Source organism: Anas platyrhynchos, chromosome 3, assembly GCF_047663525.1.
Source record: "Anas platyrhynchos isolate ZD024472 breed Pekin duck chromosome 3, IASCAAS_PekinDuck_T2T, whole genome shotgun sequence".
NCBI classification, from domain to species: domain Eukaryota; kingdom Metazoa; phylum Chordata; class Aves; order Anseriformes; family Anatidae; genus Anas; species Anas platyrhynchos.
In genome coordinates, this window is record NC_092589.1 from 43,269,509 (window position 1) to 43,289,210 (window position 19,702).

Consider the following 19,702-nt stretch of genomic DNA (forward strand, 5'->3'; position numbering starts at 1 on the left):
CATCATGGGTGGCTCTTTGTAGTATCTGTATATTTATCCCCCTCCCCTCACCCTTCACTCAGACATGCCCGCTAATTTAAATACACAGAAAATCTTTACTCTCTTCCTCTCAGATGGAAATTTTACACACAAACTTCCACTCTGCTGTGGAAACCAGCATCTCACAGTACTTAGCTTGTAACTTGCCAGTGCAGTTTCTCTTTTCTATTTCTAGTTTCTGGAGAGGAAAGGGACAGTCTTTTCTGAATCCATGAGCTCTGAGTGGGAGATCTTCTCTAGAGACATCAGAGTAGGTGGCTTGGGCTTGTGTATTTCTGCAACGTTTATAAAATGACTGTGATTAAATCTGCCAGAGTTTGGCTAAATGCATGTTCATTCACTCAAAATTAAGCTTGGTAGTCTTTGTTATTGCCCAAGCAAACTAAATTCAGTTTCCTGAATTTAGATCCTAGATCCTGTCTTTTATTTAAGCAGCAGCACTGGAAACATTCAAACACCAGAAGATCTGCAGTTCTCTTTTCTTCTGTAAAGGGATTGTGCCATTGGAGACTAATTTTCTTCTTTAACCAAAGAACTGAAGCCATGTTGCATTTGCACTGTGCTTTGAGCTGCCCAGAAAATTGCTCACAAATTCATGGACTCAGTAGAAGTCAAGCAGTAGAAGGAAGTAAGTCTTCAGCAAGACTATGGGATGCTGGGTGTGGTGAACCCAGCAGTCAAGTGAGGTCCATTAGGGTCTACCCAGAGTGGATTTGTTGAGCTGGGGCAGGTGGAAGCATAAATTCTTGAATAATGGACATCAGTTTCTGGAGCTTCAGAGTAGTGTTGAGGTGATTCTGCACTGAAAATCCATGGACACCAAGATCTCCTTGAATATTCAGTGTGGCCTTTTTTGAAAATAGCGTTGGTGTACTTAGATGTACTTAACTGTTTGAGATGTCACCTTGGCTGGTTAGTTGATCTTACACTAGTGAGAAGAATGCCAGCTCTTTCACATTTAAAGAGCAGAACAAAACAAGCCTTTAATCGAAGACATAGATCTGGACTTATATTTTTTTGGGGGGGGTTGGAGGGGTTGCTAGTTTGTTGTTGTTTTCTTAAGTTTAGAGTCTTTACACTTTCACCTCTGCGAACGCTAAATGTTCACCATCGTGGCGGGCTGTCTGTGACTATAGGTAACCCTCACCCTCTTGCTGTTCTGAATGCTCGTTATTTGTAAAATTCTCTGCAAAGCTGCACTTTTTCTTCTGCTAAAGGAAAAATTTTCTGAAACTTAACTTTTTTGGAGAGCAAAACCATCAACAGCTGTTGGAGAGGATACAGCCATGATCTAACAGAGAGGACAGGACCTCTGTAATCAAAAACATTTCCACAAGCTGGAACACATTAATGTAAGGGATAAAGGGTGACAGTGCTAATGCTTCTTTAACATGATTTTTATTGGGTGAATGTGATTCTCAGGAACCACCCATGGTGTAAAGATATATATTGTATAAACAGACATGGTAGTAATTCTTTTACATAGTAATAGTACTTATAGATGATGCAGACATTCTGGAGTAACCCTGTTTTGTCTGTCAAAAATTTTCTTCCGCTTTCCAGTTTAATCATAGATCTCCAATCTGTGCACCTTAAAGCAGCGTATTTACTACTGTGTTCATCTACCAGCTTTTGTACGTTTTTAAAGCATAATCTGAAAACCTGTTTCTTACCCATCCTCAGGATAGCCAGATCCTAGGTTTGCACAACTGTTGTATCTTCTGCTTTCTGTGATTTCTAGGGATTTAGTATTAAATGATTTTTAACCTTCAAATTTGAGGAGTGTTTGAATGCCTGAATTTCCCAAATGGTTATCTACTACCCTTTTTTTCCTCCAAGAAAAGAGGAGAGAGTTAAATTTAGGATTTGTTGCAGCTGGACTGTGCTCAAGCTGATGGGAATGTAGTGATAAGAGGCGAAGAATTTGAATTTATTACATTTTTCTTCCTTTCCTGCTGCTGAGTGCTGCAGTAATTTCACTGAGCTCATACGTCCTTCCTAGTCAAACAAAATAAATGCATTGGAAAACATCTCGTATAAACTTCCTAATAAACCGTGGCTGGATAGTGAAGCAACTTGCAATAGCCTTTGTGTACTCAGTGCTAATTAAAGTGCCCAGGATGTTCAGGTGGAGCTGAAGGGTGTGGGAGACCCATGGCCTGAGGGGACTGCTCTTTGCACCTTCAAAAGCTGGCTGCAGCCTCTCCAGGTCTGTGCCTCCAGCTCAGCCCTGCTTTGACCCAGAGGGATCCCTGTGGGAGGTGAGGGTAATTCTTCCAGGCTCTCCTCTTTCCTCTGTGGTTTCTGGGTAGGACCAGATACTGTACTGACCAGTACCTGAATAACTGCCTGCTGGTAACAGCATTTCTGTGGCTGTATTCTGTGCCCTAGGCTGCAGGGGATTGCGTTCAATGCAAACCACATGTAAGCATGGCTAAATATTACAGTTCTGTATGTTTTCCTTTAGGAAATCAGCAAAAAACCTCATCAAAGTGCTTCAAAATTGGAAGAAAACTTAAAACCATTGCAGGACAAGAAGAAGTATCGGCACAGACCCGAACCTCTCTTCATACCTCCTCCTTCCTTCAACTTCAGCATGTCCCACTCCGGTGCCATGCTGTACCAGAGTCAGCTTCGCTCTCCCCGCGTCCTCGGAGATCATCTGCTGGACCGGCCGCACGAGCTCCCCCCCTACACTCCACCACCGATGCTTAGTCCCGTTCGGCAAGGCTCCGGGCTCTTCAGCAGCGTCATCACGTCATCTCACAGCACCTCGCACGCTCAGCTGCCGCTTACGCCGCTCACACCCACTCCACGGGTGCTCCTGTGTCGGTCCAGTAAGTGCTGGGTTTACAGGGAGGCAGTGTGTAGCAGACAGCGCCGAGCTCTTTCCTGGTGGTACCACACTGAGGGTTTTATGTGTGAGCACGCGTGTGGCTGGTTGTGTTATGTCACAGGACAAGTCTGTCTTCCTCAGTGGTTTTGCATTGGATTTGGGAGCGGTGGTGTTACAAGCACGAAGTGAACAGAGGGGCCTAACCAGTGAGAAGGGCCGAGATCTTTCACCGTGGGCTGCCTCCAGGAAGGACTGCTGTGCCTCTCCATGCAGCAAGGCCGTCTGAGATGGAGGGAAGAGATTAGTTTGAGCCTTGGGGTTTTGTTTTTCTTTGGTGCTTCAGAAGAAAAGGTGGCTAACCATACCTGATCATGGTGGTAGAGACATGGGCGTGACATTTGTTACCTTTAACGATTTAGACAGTCTTTATGTCTAAATATTGAGAAAGGGTAACTTTTCCATAACAGAATGGAAGAAGCCTCCCAGTTGAAAGGAGGTGGTAACTGTACTCTGAGTCACTCCGGACAGGGTCACCAAAGGCTTGTGTATTTTGTGATGGTTGCCTGTGCTCTCATAGCAATACCTTAGAGCTCCCATTGCCCTTCTTTCAACTCCTTCTTAGTTTTGTAAAATGAGCAGGTTATTAGCACGAAAATGCAAGGAGTAAGCTAAAATCTTACTTACCAGACCACCACCTGTGTCCTGTAATCCAAAGAAAGTGAAGCTCCTGTCACTTTTCCCACTTCTCTCTTGGAGAGGTCGGTAACCTATCTCTCCTCTCATCAGAGCCACTCTGGCTTGGGAGACAAGCATGTGACAAACTCTTTTTAACCAGTGCTGATGTGGTTTTGGTTCCCTGTTCTCCTTTCTGTGCTGCAGTACCACACCAGTGCTGCTCAAATGATGAAAAAACATGCTGGGTGGCTTTTTGTTGGAGGCAGCAAGAGTAAATGCCATAGCCTGTCATGCTTTGGGGTAGGCATGAGTAGACTCACAGATTTATCTTACGTTTTCCTTCCTGTCTGCCTGCTCTTTTTTGGAGAAAATTGGGAAATAGAAATCAGGACTGGCCATCTCCACCTTCAGGAAAGTAGTTTGTGCATGAATCTTTTGTCTTCTCATAACCTCATTAAAATCTAGTTGTTAGTTTCCTCAAAAAACAAAGCAAAATGGAAACTCCTGACTGGAGGGTTGGGGGGGTGGGGTTGCATTTTGATGCAGAATTATTTACAAAATCATTTCATCTCACAAAAGCTGTTCTCGGCGCTTCAGTGAAAGGATGTTTTCAGAACAGTTGAAGTATCAGTACTTCTGACTTGCAGAGGTTACGGTTGTGAGTCGAATAGGACAAAACTGTAGGTCAGGTAGGAGGGAGAGTGAGGAAGAGTTAAAGCAATAGCTTTTCTGAAAGGGGGAAAGACTGCGTGGAAAACAAGCCAGAAGATGTTGTAGCTATGAATGAAGGTACATCAGAGGTGCAGCGTTGATTGGAACAGTCAAAGGTGGAGGGGAGGTATTGCAGAGCTACAGCTACAAAAGCCAAAGTAAGAATTGCTTTAAGGAACCTAAATCATTGTGTGTTCTTTGTGTTCAGCTGTTTTACCACCCTGACTAATGTTTTCCTCCAGACCAGCAGAGTATAGAGAACTGTTAGTTATTGTTGATGGTATGTGCTTTAAAGTGAACTTGTTTTAGCCCCTCAGCTATTATTTAACCCTGTGTATCGTGCCTGACTACTCTTTTACACAAGAAGTACGCCTGATTATGCAGGAACTAGGTAATTTTGAGCCAAACACATCCCAGGTGCTGCTAGCTCTCCCAGATGTAGCCTGATGTCTCACCAATTCCTGCAGGATGTTAATAGGAAGGTGGCAAAACAGCCTGGGTGGTGGAGCATCAGCAGGGATACTGTTGTTACCAAAATACGTCGTAATCACCCCGCACTCCAATCTCTGTTTCAGATAGTATTGATGGAAGTGTCATTCCAGTGACGCCTGGGCCCGGAGAACAGACTGTTGAACCGTAAGAAAAACAATATTGCTTTTGTCACTGCTTTTATAGACTAGCTCCAACCTAGAGTGCGTGCCCTGAAATATTTTGAACCGGGCACGTAGTGTTCAGCTGCCTGGATGCATGTTGGTCTGGATGCGTTTAAGGGTACTCGGCGTGATGGCCAAGGGCTCCTGGAGCAAAGTGCCCGTGGGAGATGTGGGTGTCGTGGTTCTGAAATGCTAGGAGAGGCTTGGTGGGAGCCACTGAAGGTGGAAAACAGTTAATGATGGCTGGAGAAAGGGTCACAAGGAGAACATATGCTGCTCCAGTACTTTTGTATTTTATATATATACATATATGTAGATATATATGATTAGCATGTATATATGCCAGCTTGGGTTTTCTTTATCTGTAAGGTACGGTGTCTCAATATAGTTTAAATTGTGTATGGAAATTCTGGTTTCCCCCCGAGAGATCAGTTCTCTCTAATATTCAAAATACTTATCCCACTGAGAGCAAAGCATTGCGTAAAGCAGTCTGACACAATTTCCTGCCACTCCAGTGTAATAAAAGTTTTGTTGGGAACAAAGTGAACGCTAATGTGACTTCCGTTTTTTTCTGCATGTTGCATGCTTGAATACTTGTTTGTTTGTTTGTTCTTATAGACGAATCAATATTGGGTCCAGGTTCCAGGCTGATATTCCTGAGCTGCAGGACAGGTTGCTAATGGACAAAGATGTGCACAAGGCTACTTTGGTTTGGAAACCATGGCCAGAACTGGAGAACAAAGTCTTCCAACAAAGGGGTATGATGACTTGCTGTTCTAAACACCCATACATCACCCTCTGCCTGCTGAAGAAATTCCCATCAATTTCTCATTTGTATACTGTACAAAACATTCAAGAGAGTGTTAATTACCAAGAACTCAGGGCAGAAGACCAGAACTGCATGTTACAGATTCAGAGCAACATTCTGGGCCTTTAATGTGGATGAAATGTTCTCTGGCAGCCAACAGGGAAAGGTTATTGCTGGGAAGAGATTTCTGGGCACTGCACTGCCTGGGGTAAGGGCAGAGATCACAGGTGAGAGGCAGCTCTTGGTTCCTAGGCCTCTCCTGGGACCATAATAGAGATGAAATTTGATGGTGTTATTGATTACTACAGTCCTGAACAGAGTTTATTCCTGCTCAAGTGTAGTTCATTCATTTCTGTTCCTCTGCCCTGACTGGAGCTTTCTTGGTGCAGCAGCACCGCTGACCATATCTATCTGTGCAAGCCACTGCTCACAGCCAGGTCTCTGCCTCTGGCTTTATAATACTCCATCACATCCCAGGGACATGCTCTGAAAATCCAGTCACGTCCCCTCCTCAGTGAGTGATCCTAAAACCAGGAGAAAAACTACCCTGGGGAGGGAAAACGTGAAAGCTGCTGCCCTGAACTACGTTGTCTGTAGTTACAGAATCATTGGCTCGGGTTGTTTAACTGACTGGTACAGTATTAGCAGTAAAATGTTGACTTGTTTCTAACAGTGGAAGACCTCTTAAATATGAGTTGTTCCAGTGTGTTACCTGGTGGAGGAACTAACTCGGAATATGCTTTGCACTCCCTCTTTGAGGCAAAAGGAGATATTATGGTAAGATAAGCTGAAACGGGAGAGATGATCCTCTTTGCAGATAAATTAGCATGCTTTATTAAATGGATTTAGATATGGTTATATAATAAGGAGATTTCTGATTGATTAGCAGTGACGCTTTAAGCATCCTGTAACATTTTTGGGGAATGACTTTTCCCTTTCATTCTTTAATAAATTTAAATTTCAAAGCAGTCCTTCTTTGAAGGCTTACTGTATATTTCAGATAGATAAGATTGCTTGGTTTATAGCCTTGGGACTTTGTCTCCCAGTGCTTTCTCCAGACCTGATATTTCACAGGGTTTGTGGTCAGAGAGAGCTTAGTCTTCTTCTAGCCCTTATAAAAAAAAAAAAAATATATATATATATATATTTTAGCAGCAATCACATCTACTTGTTTATTTGGTACTGTGAGGTAATTGCATACAGTTCTCATACAAATGATGCATTTCAAATGTTTGCATTAGCTTTGTGACGGGAACATTACTAAGAGGCAAAACATCCCTTTTGCCCAGTGTTAAGGAAAGACAAGGTCCTGCCCCAGTTCCTGGAGAGCCAGTTTAAAATAAAATGCAAGAGAACATGGGCCTGGAATGAATCTCACAAGATAAGCTAATATGGTGTCCTTTAACTTGCATCCCACTTCCGTCAGGCTCCATTAGTTGTATCTGGGGGCTCTGAGACAGGTATCTGGGTCTTATTGTCAGGATTCGACATTTGCTGTATGGGAATATGCATCATCTGGGGGAAAAAAATCAGGAATATACAAATCATCTTTCTCCCTGATCCAAAGGAGAATTAACTATACTTGTTGTCATTCCTGACAGATGGTGACTTAAACAGGTGTTCTAAAACAATGCTACCAAATCAACCATTAAATATTAGTATTAATTAATAGTATCAAGTTAAACACTATGATCGTATTTGTCTGTGACAATCGGGAGGGAGGGAGTTGCTGCAAGCTGCTAATAGCCACATTTATGCTAATGAAGGCTGGAGAGGTGTGCACTGGGTGCTCTTATGTGAGCTACAGTGTTAAAGGGCCTTTGGTGTGAGTTTTGTGTGACAACAAAAAAAGATAACATTATTTAATATCCTACCAAGTAGTCTCCTGAATGCAGTTGTATGCAGCAACTGACTGAATGTGCTAATTTTTTTTTTTTCCTTCTGCTTATTCATTTAGGTTACTCTTGAGAAGCTGCTGTTGAGGAAGCCAGTGAGATTGAAGTGTCATCCTTTGGCAAATTACCACTACGCCGGTAGGTTTCCTTGTGATCTCTGCATCTGCTGGTACACAGAGCCCGAGGCTGGCATCCCCGTCCGGTGTGCGGAATCGCACTGCTCTCTCTGCTGTCTGCTGCAGGGATGGCAGCCTCTGACAGAGGGCGATGTGGACAGTGCTGTGTGGTACATCCAGCCTTTCATTTACGAGTTTTGCAGTTTTACCTGACTAATGACAGACAGAAACCTTGTAGTCATGTTCCTGTGTAGGGTTCTGCAGATTATAAACTGCCTGGAGTATTTTATTTTTTCTTTTAACTAAAATTTAATTCGTTGATCTTCCTTTAAAACAGCTTCTATTCATACATGATTGATTTAATAGCAATAAGGTCGTCTTCCTGTGCTGTGTAACTGTCTGCTGTCATGCCTTTCTCTTTTGATGTGATGGTGCATGATAAGGGAATGTGATAATCATGAGCATCCGTCCAAAAAGACAGTGCTATAACTCTCACCAGTGTCTTAGTGCTGAATACAGAGCCTCTCTTGGCATGGATACAGCCTAAAAGAAACAGGTTTGGGGTGGTGACAGCTTTAACAAACACAGCAAGAACCTCATTTTGGTTTTGAGGCAGAAGTGCTCTGTGACACACACAGGGTGGCGTTAAAGTTATTGGGCTTCAGTTTTGTCACCTAAGCATAGCTCAAGGTAACACATCTCTCCTCTGCAGTCCTCCATATTATTGCTCTGGGCTTTGCAGTGACTGACAACTGCTTTAACACAGAGCAGTGTTTTATTTAAGAGACTTGAGACTTTACCTTCAGTTTAGGCTCAGCAGGAAACAAGCCGAGAATCTTCTGGTGGTCGGTCAATCACAATATTCAGGGCCATATACTCATTTCCAGTTGTAGTCACTGTGCCACATAAGTACAAAAACAAGCTACTTGCTGGCTGTAGCAGCTCACTGCAGGGATTCCCAAGCAGCAAGGACTCTTCTGCAAAGAACTCCTAGTTGAGGCCTGAGAACCAGTACAGAAGTATGTCTGATGGCCACTGGTAACAGGAGTGAATAAAGGTGAAGGTCAGGTTTGAGTCTTGGCTGGGGGAGATGCCTACTGCCTTTGAAGGCAGCTCCACTGCAGTCTTAAGAATGGACGTGGAGCTGGCTGGAGGAGGAGGATGTCAGCCAGGAGCTGTAACCAGGTCCCTGAGCGTTCATGTCTGGAGGGAGAACACCAAAGCACGTGTGTGATGTGGTCCCAGGGAGGAGAGTAGGGGGATGAAGGATATCCCAGCAACCTCATCCTCGGTGAGAGATGGAACTGGCAGAATGAACAGATGAGAAAATACTGCCTGTGTGGCAGAGGGGGGGATAGTTTAAGCTGAAGCAAGTTCACAGTAGTTTCAGAAAGTGTTCTGTTGTGATGCTGGGAGGAGCCAGGAGAGACTTTAGTTTCATCTTTCACATGAGATGATGCTAATCCTTGTTAACTAGCAGAGAGCTCTGGACATTAGAGTAACAGTATTATAAGTAGTATAAGAAATAACTAATTTATTTCTTAAGCAGAAAAGGAAGTTTGTCTGCTTATCACAGCATGAAACAAAATCTCACCAGCCTAGGTTTCACTGCCATAAAACGACAAGAGAAGCATTACTTACTAGTGCTCTTGAATGCAACATGTGATTGCAACTTACATTGACAGCTCAGCTCTAGCACCATGCAGCTCTTGAATAATAGATTTTGTGGTTGATAATCAGGCACTCAAGACGTATGTGGATTTCTCAAAATCTAGTGTGTGAATAGCTTTATATAACTTCAAGTTGTTTCAGATAACTCATTGGGCTTTCTGCTCTGTATTCAGAAATCACAGCTAACAGGCACAGCTACTGTTAAAGCTGGAGTAGACCAAAACAGAGCGCGGCACTGACTCCTGAGGATCAGGTGATTCCACAAATAATAAATATCCACACTCATCCTACGCATTGCCCTAGAATAAAGATGTGAGTGATAGCTCATCATACAGTCACAGAATGGCTCGAGTTGGAAGGGACCTTAAAGACCATCTAATTCCAACCCCCTGCCATGGGCAGGGATGCCAGTGAAACCTTCGTCCTTGAAACCTGTTGGTTTGTGAGGGGAAGCAAGTTGTAAAACTTCAGACGTTTCTGTTGTCCACCAAGAGAGCTGGGCATGTTGACCTCGGGCTGCTTGGAAGAACACCCTAACCTCTGTGTCCTAATGCTTTGCCATCTGCCAGGATGGTGCATTAGGGAAGAGAGAGGGAGCACGTACCTCATACAAGAGGAGCGCTTTTACAGATGTTTGAATGGTTTTTCATTTGAGCAGCAAAATTTCTCAGGTCTGATGTTCTCATGCAGTGAGAATTGCAGGAATCATAGCATCATCCAGGTTGGAAAAGACTTTCAAGACGTCCAACCATCATCTTAACTTGCTGAGTCCCAGCACAAACCCAGGGCCCTTAGTGCCATGTCCATGCATCTCTTACATACCTCCAGGGATGGCGACTCCACCACTTCCCTGGGCAGCCCATTCCAGTGCTTGACCACCCTCTCCATGAAGAAATTCTCCCTAATGTCCAACCTGAACCTCCTCTGGCACAACTTGAGACAGGAGAAGTGGTGTCTGCACTTCAGGCAGTCTGAAAACTTTGATAGGTGCTGTGATGGTGTGAGGCTCAGACCCAGTGTATGTGACATGTAATGGATTTGAGCTGCTTCTCGAGGGGGCTCACAAGTGGAGGCGTGGTTCCCTTGAAACCCACAGATTGGGCCTAAAGACCCCCAGTTCATAGAATATATTTTTTTCAAACTATCAGTTCAATCAGTTCAAAACCAGTATTTTAATATGGCAGATAAAATAGATAATCTCTAAGCATAAAGATCAGCTTTAGAATTTGATCTGTATTGCAAAGTCCAAAATTCTTTCTTGCTGCATTGCAGATCTCTCTCTACACGTTCTGTATATCTCCCTCAAGCTAACAAGAGCAAAAGCGGTTTCCCAGCAACCAGAGTTAAAAACAGCTTTTCTTCTGTTTCTTTTCCTACACAGGATTTATTCTATTAATTAGGTTACTTCCAATTAACCCTCGTAATCTTATAAGGGTCTCTGCTAATACCATAGCTATTGGGGAAACTCTGTAAGGCCTGAATTTGCCATAGATGTACAATAAAATTAGTTCATAAAAGTGATTATTATTAGTATTATTTCAGGAGAGTGGGGTAGAGACAGGAGAGGGTGACTGGAGAGGATTGCTGAAAACTAAAATCCATCCTGTGGTGTTTTCATGCTTTCTAAAATGTTTTAGTAAAGTAGACCAGGACCCTGGACTGGATCAGTGCATTTACCCCTGCTCAAAAGGAGGGTAAATGCAAATGAATGGCCGGCTTTGTAAAAAGGGAACGGCACTGGTTTGGGATGGAAAAGATGGCAAGGCAGTGTGTCAGCAAAAAGATCTTTGGGTGGTAACAGAATAAATAAAATTTGCAGCTTGAAGCTGGTGCTTTTCTCTGACGCTTAGACAGAGAGCTTTAGCATAAATCTCTGTGGAAATAACTAATGCGTGCTTATAGCCAGTACTGGAAAAGCCTACAGAAAACAGGCTGCAGAAAAGTTAATTTGGAGTTTTCAGTATATAACGGAGTGGTGAGATACCTGCTCTGGGCTTTTAGGAGCCTGGGAATTGACACTGAGAAGCAAAACATTTGCAGTTAATGAAAAATGTATATATTCTTTATAGACATAAGTAACCTGCAGAGTTCAATACCGCACACGGTGCCAAGCCCTAGTTAATTGAGTTCAGTGCAGAGGCAAGCATTTCTGTGGAGAATGGTAACATTGACAGGAATATTAGGGATTTCTTTTAATGATGAAACTTTCAGCTACTCTCAGACTGTGGTAGAATCTTCTCTGAGTCATTTCAAAGGCGTCTGCCTTATGGCTTCTTGCATACCCTGCCTTTAATGTATGTAACACCCGCTCTTACAGTCAGGACACGGGGGTTTGATGCAGTAGAGCACTTCTGTGTTCCTTCTGTAGGACTGATACCGAGGAAGCACAAATTCATTTCAGTTTAAGTGTTGATTTCACATCTTCATGGGCAGTTAGGCTGGTGAAGCAAACAGAATAATAATATATGAAAGCTTTCTGTACAGCTTCCATTAACTGATCAGAAAGCACTTTGCATGTATTCCACACTGCCGTGCCATCTCTATCTGCTTGTGGCCTCAGTCACAAAGAATTTCTCTTACCTCAAGCCATACAAGTGAACAGCTGCTAAAGGACCTTTTGAGAGTTGCTGTCTGGAGAACAAAATGCTAGCTGAACTTCTGAGAAGCTGAATATAAAGTGGCATATATAGGAATTAGGCAGTACAAGCATTACATATAAAATGATGAGCTCTGGCTTGATACTTATCCATTAGAGTGAGACCTTGGGATTATGATGGTAGTTGTATGAAAACATCAGCTTTGTACTTCACAGCAGTTTAAAAAAAAAGCACAAGTCAGATGTTAAGAGAATAGAGCACGTGGTGGTGCCGCTGTGCACGTCTGTGGATTATTATCAGCCTTTCTGTTCCCTTTGTCACTAGATGGGGGTTTTGGTACTGAAAAGGTTCGGAGAGGAACAACAGTTGTGACCAAAGGCATTGAAGCATCTTGGCCTCTTCAGGAGGGGAAAGAAAGTGACAGAAGGGACATGAAATCCTCGGTAGCGTGCAGATGCTGGTAGAGAATGGGTTCATTTCTCTTTTCCACTTGAATAATGAGGGGTCATCCAGTGAAGCTAGTTGGGAGCCAGGAATCAAAGAAGAGGAGCTGGATCCTTCATGGAGATGGTTTAGTGATCTGCAAACCCCCCTTGGCAAAGCATGTTGGGGATGCAAGAGACTTAATTAATTGAAAGGAAGAGTGGGTCAGCACTTAGAAGGTTGGTTACCACATAAGCAAATTCCGGCAGATTCAGGAAATCCCCTGAGCCATAAATGGTCAGAGGTTAGGAAGAATTAGGGAGAGGCGTTGTATTTGCTTGCCCTGATCTTACTGTTTCCTAGGCAACTGCCTGGGGCTGCTGCTGGAGATGAAGTGCTGCTGAGGTGGGCTTCAGGCCGGAGTCAGCACAGCCAGACTTGGTTTGCGTGGCAGCAATCGCCAGCCTGTGCTTCAGGTTTCCCAGTTTTTGGTCCAGATATTACTTCAGCATAAAGGTGGAAGGTTTTTGTTGTTTCTAATGAGTTCACTGTGTGTGTTTTATTTTTTTTTAAAGGCTCTGACAAATGGACGCATCAAGAAAGGAGGCTGTTCAAAGAGGCACTGTCCACCTACAGCAAAGATTTTATATTTGTACAGAAAATGGTAAGGTTGTTTCTGTTCTGTTAACTGTTTGCTTCCATCTGCTGCATTCTGCTCCCCTTCATCTTCCCTCCAGTGACAGACCCGCTTACTGCAGGCACAGACGCAGCAGCAGGTAGAAGGGTGCTGTCAGTGGGGTTTTCCATTTGCTGTACCTATGCATGGAACTGCAGCACTGGTAAAAAGATAAAAATAATCTGTTCCTCTTGTTAAATTTAAAAGTTGGCATATCAGAAATCCAAGGCTCCCCAGTTATGGTGCCCCCCAGTGCCTTCACGTTCCCCGGCAGTTTGTTGAAAGCTGCCCGTGTCACAGGCACTGAGCTCACACCAAGGGTTGAAACATGCTCATAAAGAGAGAACGTGTTTGGGCTTAATTTTCACGTTCTGTCACAAAGCAGAAAAGATGAGTTGTGTCTGTCTCGGGGCAGAAGTAAATCCCCTTGCTGTTAGCTAAAATGTTGGAAAACATTTGGGTTTATGGGAACCAAGTCTTAATTCTCAGTGGTATTGTACGCTTGAGCTATAAATGTACTTTCTTGGTCACTATCTGACCAGAGTCTAGAGGATCTCAGAAAAATGTACTGAAGCTGAAACAGTCAACACAAATTTGACTGAAAAGCAATAATTAACAAAATGATTCTGCAAGACTTTTTGTGTTGTATTTAAATTGACTTTATTACTCCATTTGAATGTTTGATAAACAAAACCTGCCTCTCGGGATCTATTAAACTTGTCTTGAATTAAAATGAGAAACTAAGATTGGACTATTTCTGCAATTCCTTAACTACAGGTTAAGTCTAAGACGGTTGCACAATGTGTGGAATACTACTACACCTGGAAGAAAATCCTGCGGTTGGGACGGAAACACAGAACACGTTTAGAGAAAAAAAGAGAGGAATGCATGGTAAATGGAGAAGAATATAAGAAAGTTTAACAGTTTCTAACTTTGAAGTTTGTACTGTTTTGAGCAGGAGGTTGGGCTAGATGACATAGGCCTCTTCTGACCTAAATTATTCCGCAATTCTAAATTATGTTCTGTGTGAGCATTCTGTAATCTCAGCTACACCAAGATTTTGTGTTTCCGTAGTGAGATAAAAGTGTGTTAATCAGTGCATTATCTAACTCTAGTCCAACAATTATGGCTTTGCTACTGATGAAACAGGTAACCATCTGTAAGTTATTCCTCTGTGTGTGTGTGTGCGTGTGTGCATGTGCCTGAAAGTGCTCAGCCATTCTGGTACAACTAGCATTTACACGGACTGGCAATGAATTCTTGGTGTGCGAGGTCAGTATTAGGTTGTTGAAGCATTCTTAAGAGACATGTTTTGTTTAGAAAGCCATTTAATTCAACTATGAATGTAGTGTACATCCCCATTCTAAAAATGGGAGTATTGCACTTTGGTATCTGTAGCCTTCTGGAGCCACAGCTCCATAAAACAGTCAGAGGGCATTCTGAGTGCTGCAGTGAAGCTTCATGAGCTGTAGCTTGTCCACTAAGGAGTGGTGGTTCCATCGAGACCAGAAGTTCAGCCAGAATGGGAAAAAATCCCAAACCCTGGAAGCAGACTTGGCTAACCTGTTTCAGCAGTTTCTACATTCTACGAGCCTGTGCTGTCTGTACTTGGCCATATTTCTAGTATTTCTTAAACGCACTCTATTTCAGACAAGCGGAGAAGAGGAAGTGTTAGAGGAAGATGAGGAGATTGAAGAAGACAGAAAGGAAGAAAGGGAAATGCAGAAGTCTCCTGACCCACCAGCTATCCCTCTTGTAGGACCTATAGACCTGCCTGCCCTTCAGAGTCTTTCACTTTCTTCATCCTCCTTCATCTGTGAAATGCCAAACTGCGGCGCTGTACGTGCATTTCATATCTTTAAGTAATAGCAGGGGCTTCTTATGTTAACGAATAGTGATTTTTGGAAATCAATTTGCATATATTCCTGGCCAGTGATACCTCCTGAATATCTTGGGACAAGTCATTTCATCTGCATTGAAATCTTATACTATTAAATACAGCCAATATGGTGAGCTCTACACCAAGTTGTATCCTGAGATGATGTAGGGATGACAAGCACTATATAGTAACAGCTCTGTTTGCTTTTTTGTTATACAACTGTAATAATAAGATAGCTCATTGGTTTGCTTTTATTATAACTGAGTTACAAGTTTTTATTATAACTTGTTTGTGTAGCTCTAGTGGGATATAGCTGAAAGCAAGCAGCGTATGACCAAGTAGATGGTGTGTATCTGACACTACAGTTGTTTTTTTATCATATGCATTCAGCTTTCTGTAGTTCCTGTTCTAGTGCAGTTTTTCTTGATGTTTTTTTCCTTCCCTACGCCCCATTAGGTGTTCAGTTCCCGACAAGCGCTAAATGGCCACGCTCGCATCCATGGAGGTACAAACCAGGTGACGAAACCACGATGCACTATTCCAGGCACTAAGCAGAAATCTGGTACGCAGAGCGGATACTGCTCCATCAAGAGTTCACCTGCCCACAGCACGACGAGTGGTGAGACCGACCCAACAACAATTTTTCCTTGTAAAGAGTGTGGCAAGTAAGTGGATATGACTGTCTGTGGTATCGCACCGCATTTGCCTTTTTACAATCCAAATGAATAGTGTTGCACCAAATTATTTATTCTGCTGTAATGGTCTCAAAAGAATAGTTTCCCCTAAGATGTCGTGTTCTCCTACCAAAACCTTCAGAGGTAGGTTTGCATGACATTTTAGATGCATCTCCTGCAGCGTTTAATCCAATTTTCATGAATTTTCTCCTCTGCTGGAGTTCCTGCAACTGACACTCTGGTTTCCTACTTCATCACAGGCTTGCATGTGACTATGATGAGCAACTTTCTCTATTTCTGTGCTCGAGTTTGTCCATTCTAGCAGGGGATTCCTTCACTTTTTGCCTGTTGTGCAAGAACGTGGTGAAAATAAGTCCAGGGAGGATTTCAATGTGTGTAGATACTGAAGCAATTGTGGGAGCTGCAAAATAGCTTCAGCAGTCTGAGTAGGCCATTTTGATACCGTCAGGATGTACAAATCTGGAAGTCTGTCCCTGAAATTCTCACCATGGCACTGCAGGCTTCGCTGACTTCTATTTCAGAACAAGGAAGCAAATGTACTGATAGGTTGTTGAGTCTTTTTTGGCTCCCTTCATCATAAGCAATGCACTTTTATCTGATTTTTTTTTCTTTTTTTCTTTAAAATTTTAGAGTATTTTTCAAAATCAAAAGCCGCAATGCTCATATGAAGACACACAGACAACACGAAGAACAGCAAAGGCAGAAGGCTCAGAAAGCTGCAGTGGCAGCAGAAATGGCAGCTACTATTGCGAGAACTACTGGGCCAGTTGGGCATAGTTTGATCCCTCTGGATCATATGAGTTTGGTTAAACACGTTGAAAATGTTGGTGACATTGACGACGATGTTGTTCAGGAGTTAGGTGATGTCATGGAAGAGAATGAAGTCATGGATGCTGACCTTTTATTAGATGATGAAGATGCAGATCTACTGCAGGATGATGCTGAGTTGTAAATAAAGTTGTTTGATAAAGACAGCTACTGAGCACACCCTGAATGCATCGATCAGGAAACCTGGACTGTTCGTTTATTTCCCACTGATTGTAAACTACCTGTTGAGAAATGATAATTCTTTTATCCAGGTCTAGAAAAGAAATCTGCTTTTTTTTTTTTTCCCTTTTTTTATTAATTTGTGTTTTGGGGGGAAAAATAAATAATTGGTACAAATATTCTTACAAGGTGTTTTTATCTGGGCTTATTTTGCTGGTATCTTCCAAGGCCACTAATTAGAGAAGCTCGCAGTTCTGCTGTCATTTCCCTCCAGACACTCACAGTAGGATCTTTAGTCTTTAACCCTTCCAAGTTTCACTTTACCCCACTTACAAGAATATCTTTGCACACTTCTGGTGGAACATTTTTCTTGCCTGCACTGGATCACTTCCAGCATCTTCTAGAAGCTAAATGTCATCTCTGTTAAGGAGATGATTACATTCTTTTTCTTTGTGCTGTCATTTCAAGGGAGGTAGAAGAAAAAAAATCTTTAACTGTGAATTAAATACAGGAGTGACTGTATCATCTGCAGTATCACAGTACTTTTTCAGTTCTGTCTTGCCTTAATGCATACATGTTAGTCAGTTCATAAAAGCTTTGGTTACCTTGTGCGTTTTAGAGCTTCCTTTTTAAGAAGGTTTTGATCTGCTGATTTTAAAATGACCTAATTCAAGGATTGAAGAAAGAAGACAATTGTGCTATGGTTCACATCATCTGATGGGAACACTGAATCAGAGCACTGCCTTGGTAATCAGATTGCACTGGAAATACATTTTGCTGTGACAATAAATCACACTGTTGAATAGCCATCTCAGTGGTTTTAGGAACATATGCTTGAGCAATGCAGCAGCTTACTCTTACTGGGCAAATGCAAGGAGGTGTTCCTGCCTGTGGAAGAGATTGATGGCGTATATGCCTTCAGCATATGTTAGTTAGTATTCCTGTGCATGAAATGTTGCTCTTGTGCCATTTTCAGTCTTCCTCATTGCATCAAATTCAAATGGTATTGATTTAGTAACACACACTCCGAAGGTGAGATGATGTTGCTGTTTGTTTACTGTTTCTCCTCCCATAGGCTCAGACCCACATGCCAGATGTCTAACTCCATTTATATAAATTTGAATGTGGTTCTCTAAATGAGATCTGAAAATAATCGTACCTTGCAGAATCTTGAGCAAATCTAGAACCTCTGGAAGAAATGGAGTTAGGCTGAGTGGACCTTTAATTACAAAAAAGGAGTACTGACTTTAGAGCTTTCACAGCAAGTAGCACTGATTTTCTTGTAATCTCGCACAGTAGAGGGTACTGCTAATTTTATAAAATATTTTATAAGACCAATTTCAGATCTTCCAGTTTCCAATTTTTTATGGGTTGGGTTTTGTTTTTTTGTTGAGGTCTTTTTGTCACATTCCTAATGTTTTAAGACTGAGAGATGGAGGGTCTTATTTTCTACTATCTTTTTTTGTGTGTAACTATGCAAAATGAGGGTAAACCACAATACTTTTGTATAGAAGTACTGGACCACAATTTCAAAACCAGTGGGATTCACTGGCAGAGAGGTGACTTCTCTGTCAAAGCCAAATACGTGAAGCCAAATGACCTGAACTTTTTACTTCAGGTCAAGTGTTCTGAAACTAAAGATAAGCCCTTCAGGAGAATGGCAGTCACTTCTCAGTTTCAGGTTAGTGAAGTTCCTGTGTATGTGGTTTTAGTGTTTTGGGGGTTGTTTCAGAGACTTTTCGGTTATTTTTGACCAGTGGGTAGAATTTTGCTCCCTCTCATGCAGAAAGGACAATGTTCTCAATTGCTGTACCTGTGAATTTCAGGAGATCAGGCAGCAGCCTTCTTTCCTTTCCTGAGCTGCCAGTCAGCAGACTCCTGATCAGTTCCAGTCCACGCTGTGACACGTCACTGTTTGCAGGGCCCGCGTAGCCCAAGTTCAGCTGGGTGCTGCCAACTAAATCCACGGATGGCACATTTTGTAGGGTGCACAAGTCTTAGTGTTAGCAAAGTTAGCAAGCTTTCGTGAGCTGTAACTTGAGTTGGCCTGTGGCAGAAGCAATCGAGCAGTCTACTCTTTCTCTTTCAAACCTGTATGCTCTTGAACTTCAAGGAGGTTTTGGAGAAAGGCTTCCACCCTGGCATTTCCCGACTGCCGTATCAGTGGTGGGAAGCAAACCAAGTGTCTCAGCAAAGTGGTTAACTGAAGTCAGTGAGAGTTCTGCTTGAAGAACAGAGTGAAGTGCAGTAAAACTTGTGGACTGGATTCTGAAAAGCAGCTCTGTGTCAGAGAAACTACAGCGGAACTTTTCTAGCACCAATTGGACAGGTATCTGCTAAACCCAGTGATAAATACGTACATATATATGCCTGGTTCAGTAATACTAATCAGGTGCTGTTTTATTCTACAGCCAAGAAGATGATAGAACAACAATAACCAAAGAAGTTATTCATAAAGAAAAAAATGCACATGTCTTACACAGTACACAGTTTAGGCCTCGAACATTGACTTCTTTAAGTGTTGCATTGGCTGATGTGAAACAGATGCTGTTCTGCTTATTTGTACATAAATTGGACAGTTTTATTTCAGGGAAGATGTTTTCTTACTGATGGTTGATGATGGAAAACTGTTCACTATTGAACTTGGTCCTCTTTGCTAAAACCTGTACATACAGAAAACATATTTTATGAGAAAAATCTTATTTTCAATATTTAACTGTTATTTTATTAGAAGATGGTTGTAAATATTTTAGGTGCTTTAGTGTAAAAAGCAGACTGTTAATTTTAGGTGGCAGAGGAAGTAACAAAATAAAAAAATATATGCATTTTATATAGCTTGTGATCTCTGCTGGTTTCAGGTTCCTGCTGTTAGCATTTAACTTGCACACAGCTTAATTGCAGGTTATTGCTTGCCTGGTTGTGTACTAGGAGGGCTTAGTGGTGCGAATTAAGTGCTTGTTCACGTCCCCTGCACCCTTCGTGCTTGGTGAAAAGGGGTGAAGAACCTGGGTGACGACTGAGGGGGTTTACGTGACGAGACG

The 19,702-nt window shown here is 42.4% G+C and overlaps 1 protein-coding gene across 9 annotated transcripts in view; it reads left to right on the plus strand.

Moving 5' to 3' along the window:
- Nucleotides 1-19,491, plus strand: part of TRERF1 (transcriptional regulating factor 1) — a 101,135-nt gene extending 81,644 nt beyond the window's left edge. For all 9 annotated transcript variants that reach the window (XM_027454150.3, XM_027454149.3, XM_027454147.3 and 6 more), the window contains 10 exons: nucleotides 2,507-2,876; nucleotides 4,837-4,897; nucleotides 5,533-5,672; nucleotides 6,396-6,499; nucleotides 7,680-7,755; nucleotides 13,000-13,088; nucleotides 13,878-13,991; nucleotides 14,751-14,939; nucleotides 15,436-15,644; nucleotides 16,305-19,491. In XM_027454150.3, coding sequence (XP_027309951.1) covers nucleotides 2,507-2,876; nucleotides 4,837-4,897; nucleotides 5,533-5,672; nucleotides 6,396-6,499; nucleotides 7,680-7,755; nucleotides 13,000-13,088; nucleotides 13,878-13,991; nucleotides 14,751-14,939; nucleotides 15,436-15,644; nucleotides 16,305-16,626 — 1,674 coding nt within the window. In that variant the 3' untranslated portion in view covers nucleotides 16,627-19,491. The remainder of the gene's footprint in view (nucleotides 1-2,506; nucleotides 2,877-4,836; nucleotides 4,898-5,532; nucleotides 5,673-6,395; nucleotides 6,500-7,679; nucleotides 7,756-12,999; nucleotides 13,089-13,877; nucleotides 13,992-14,750; nucleotides 14,940-15,435; nucleotides 15,645-16,304) is intronic.
- Nucleotides 19,492-19,702: the final 211 nt, after the last annotated feature.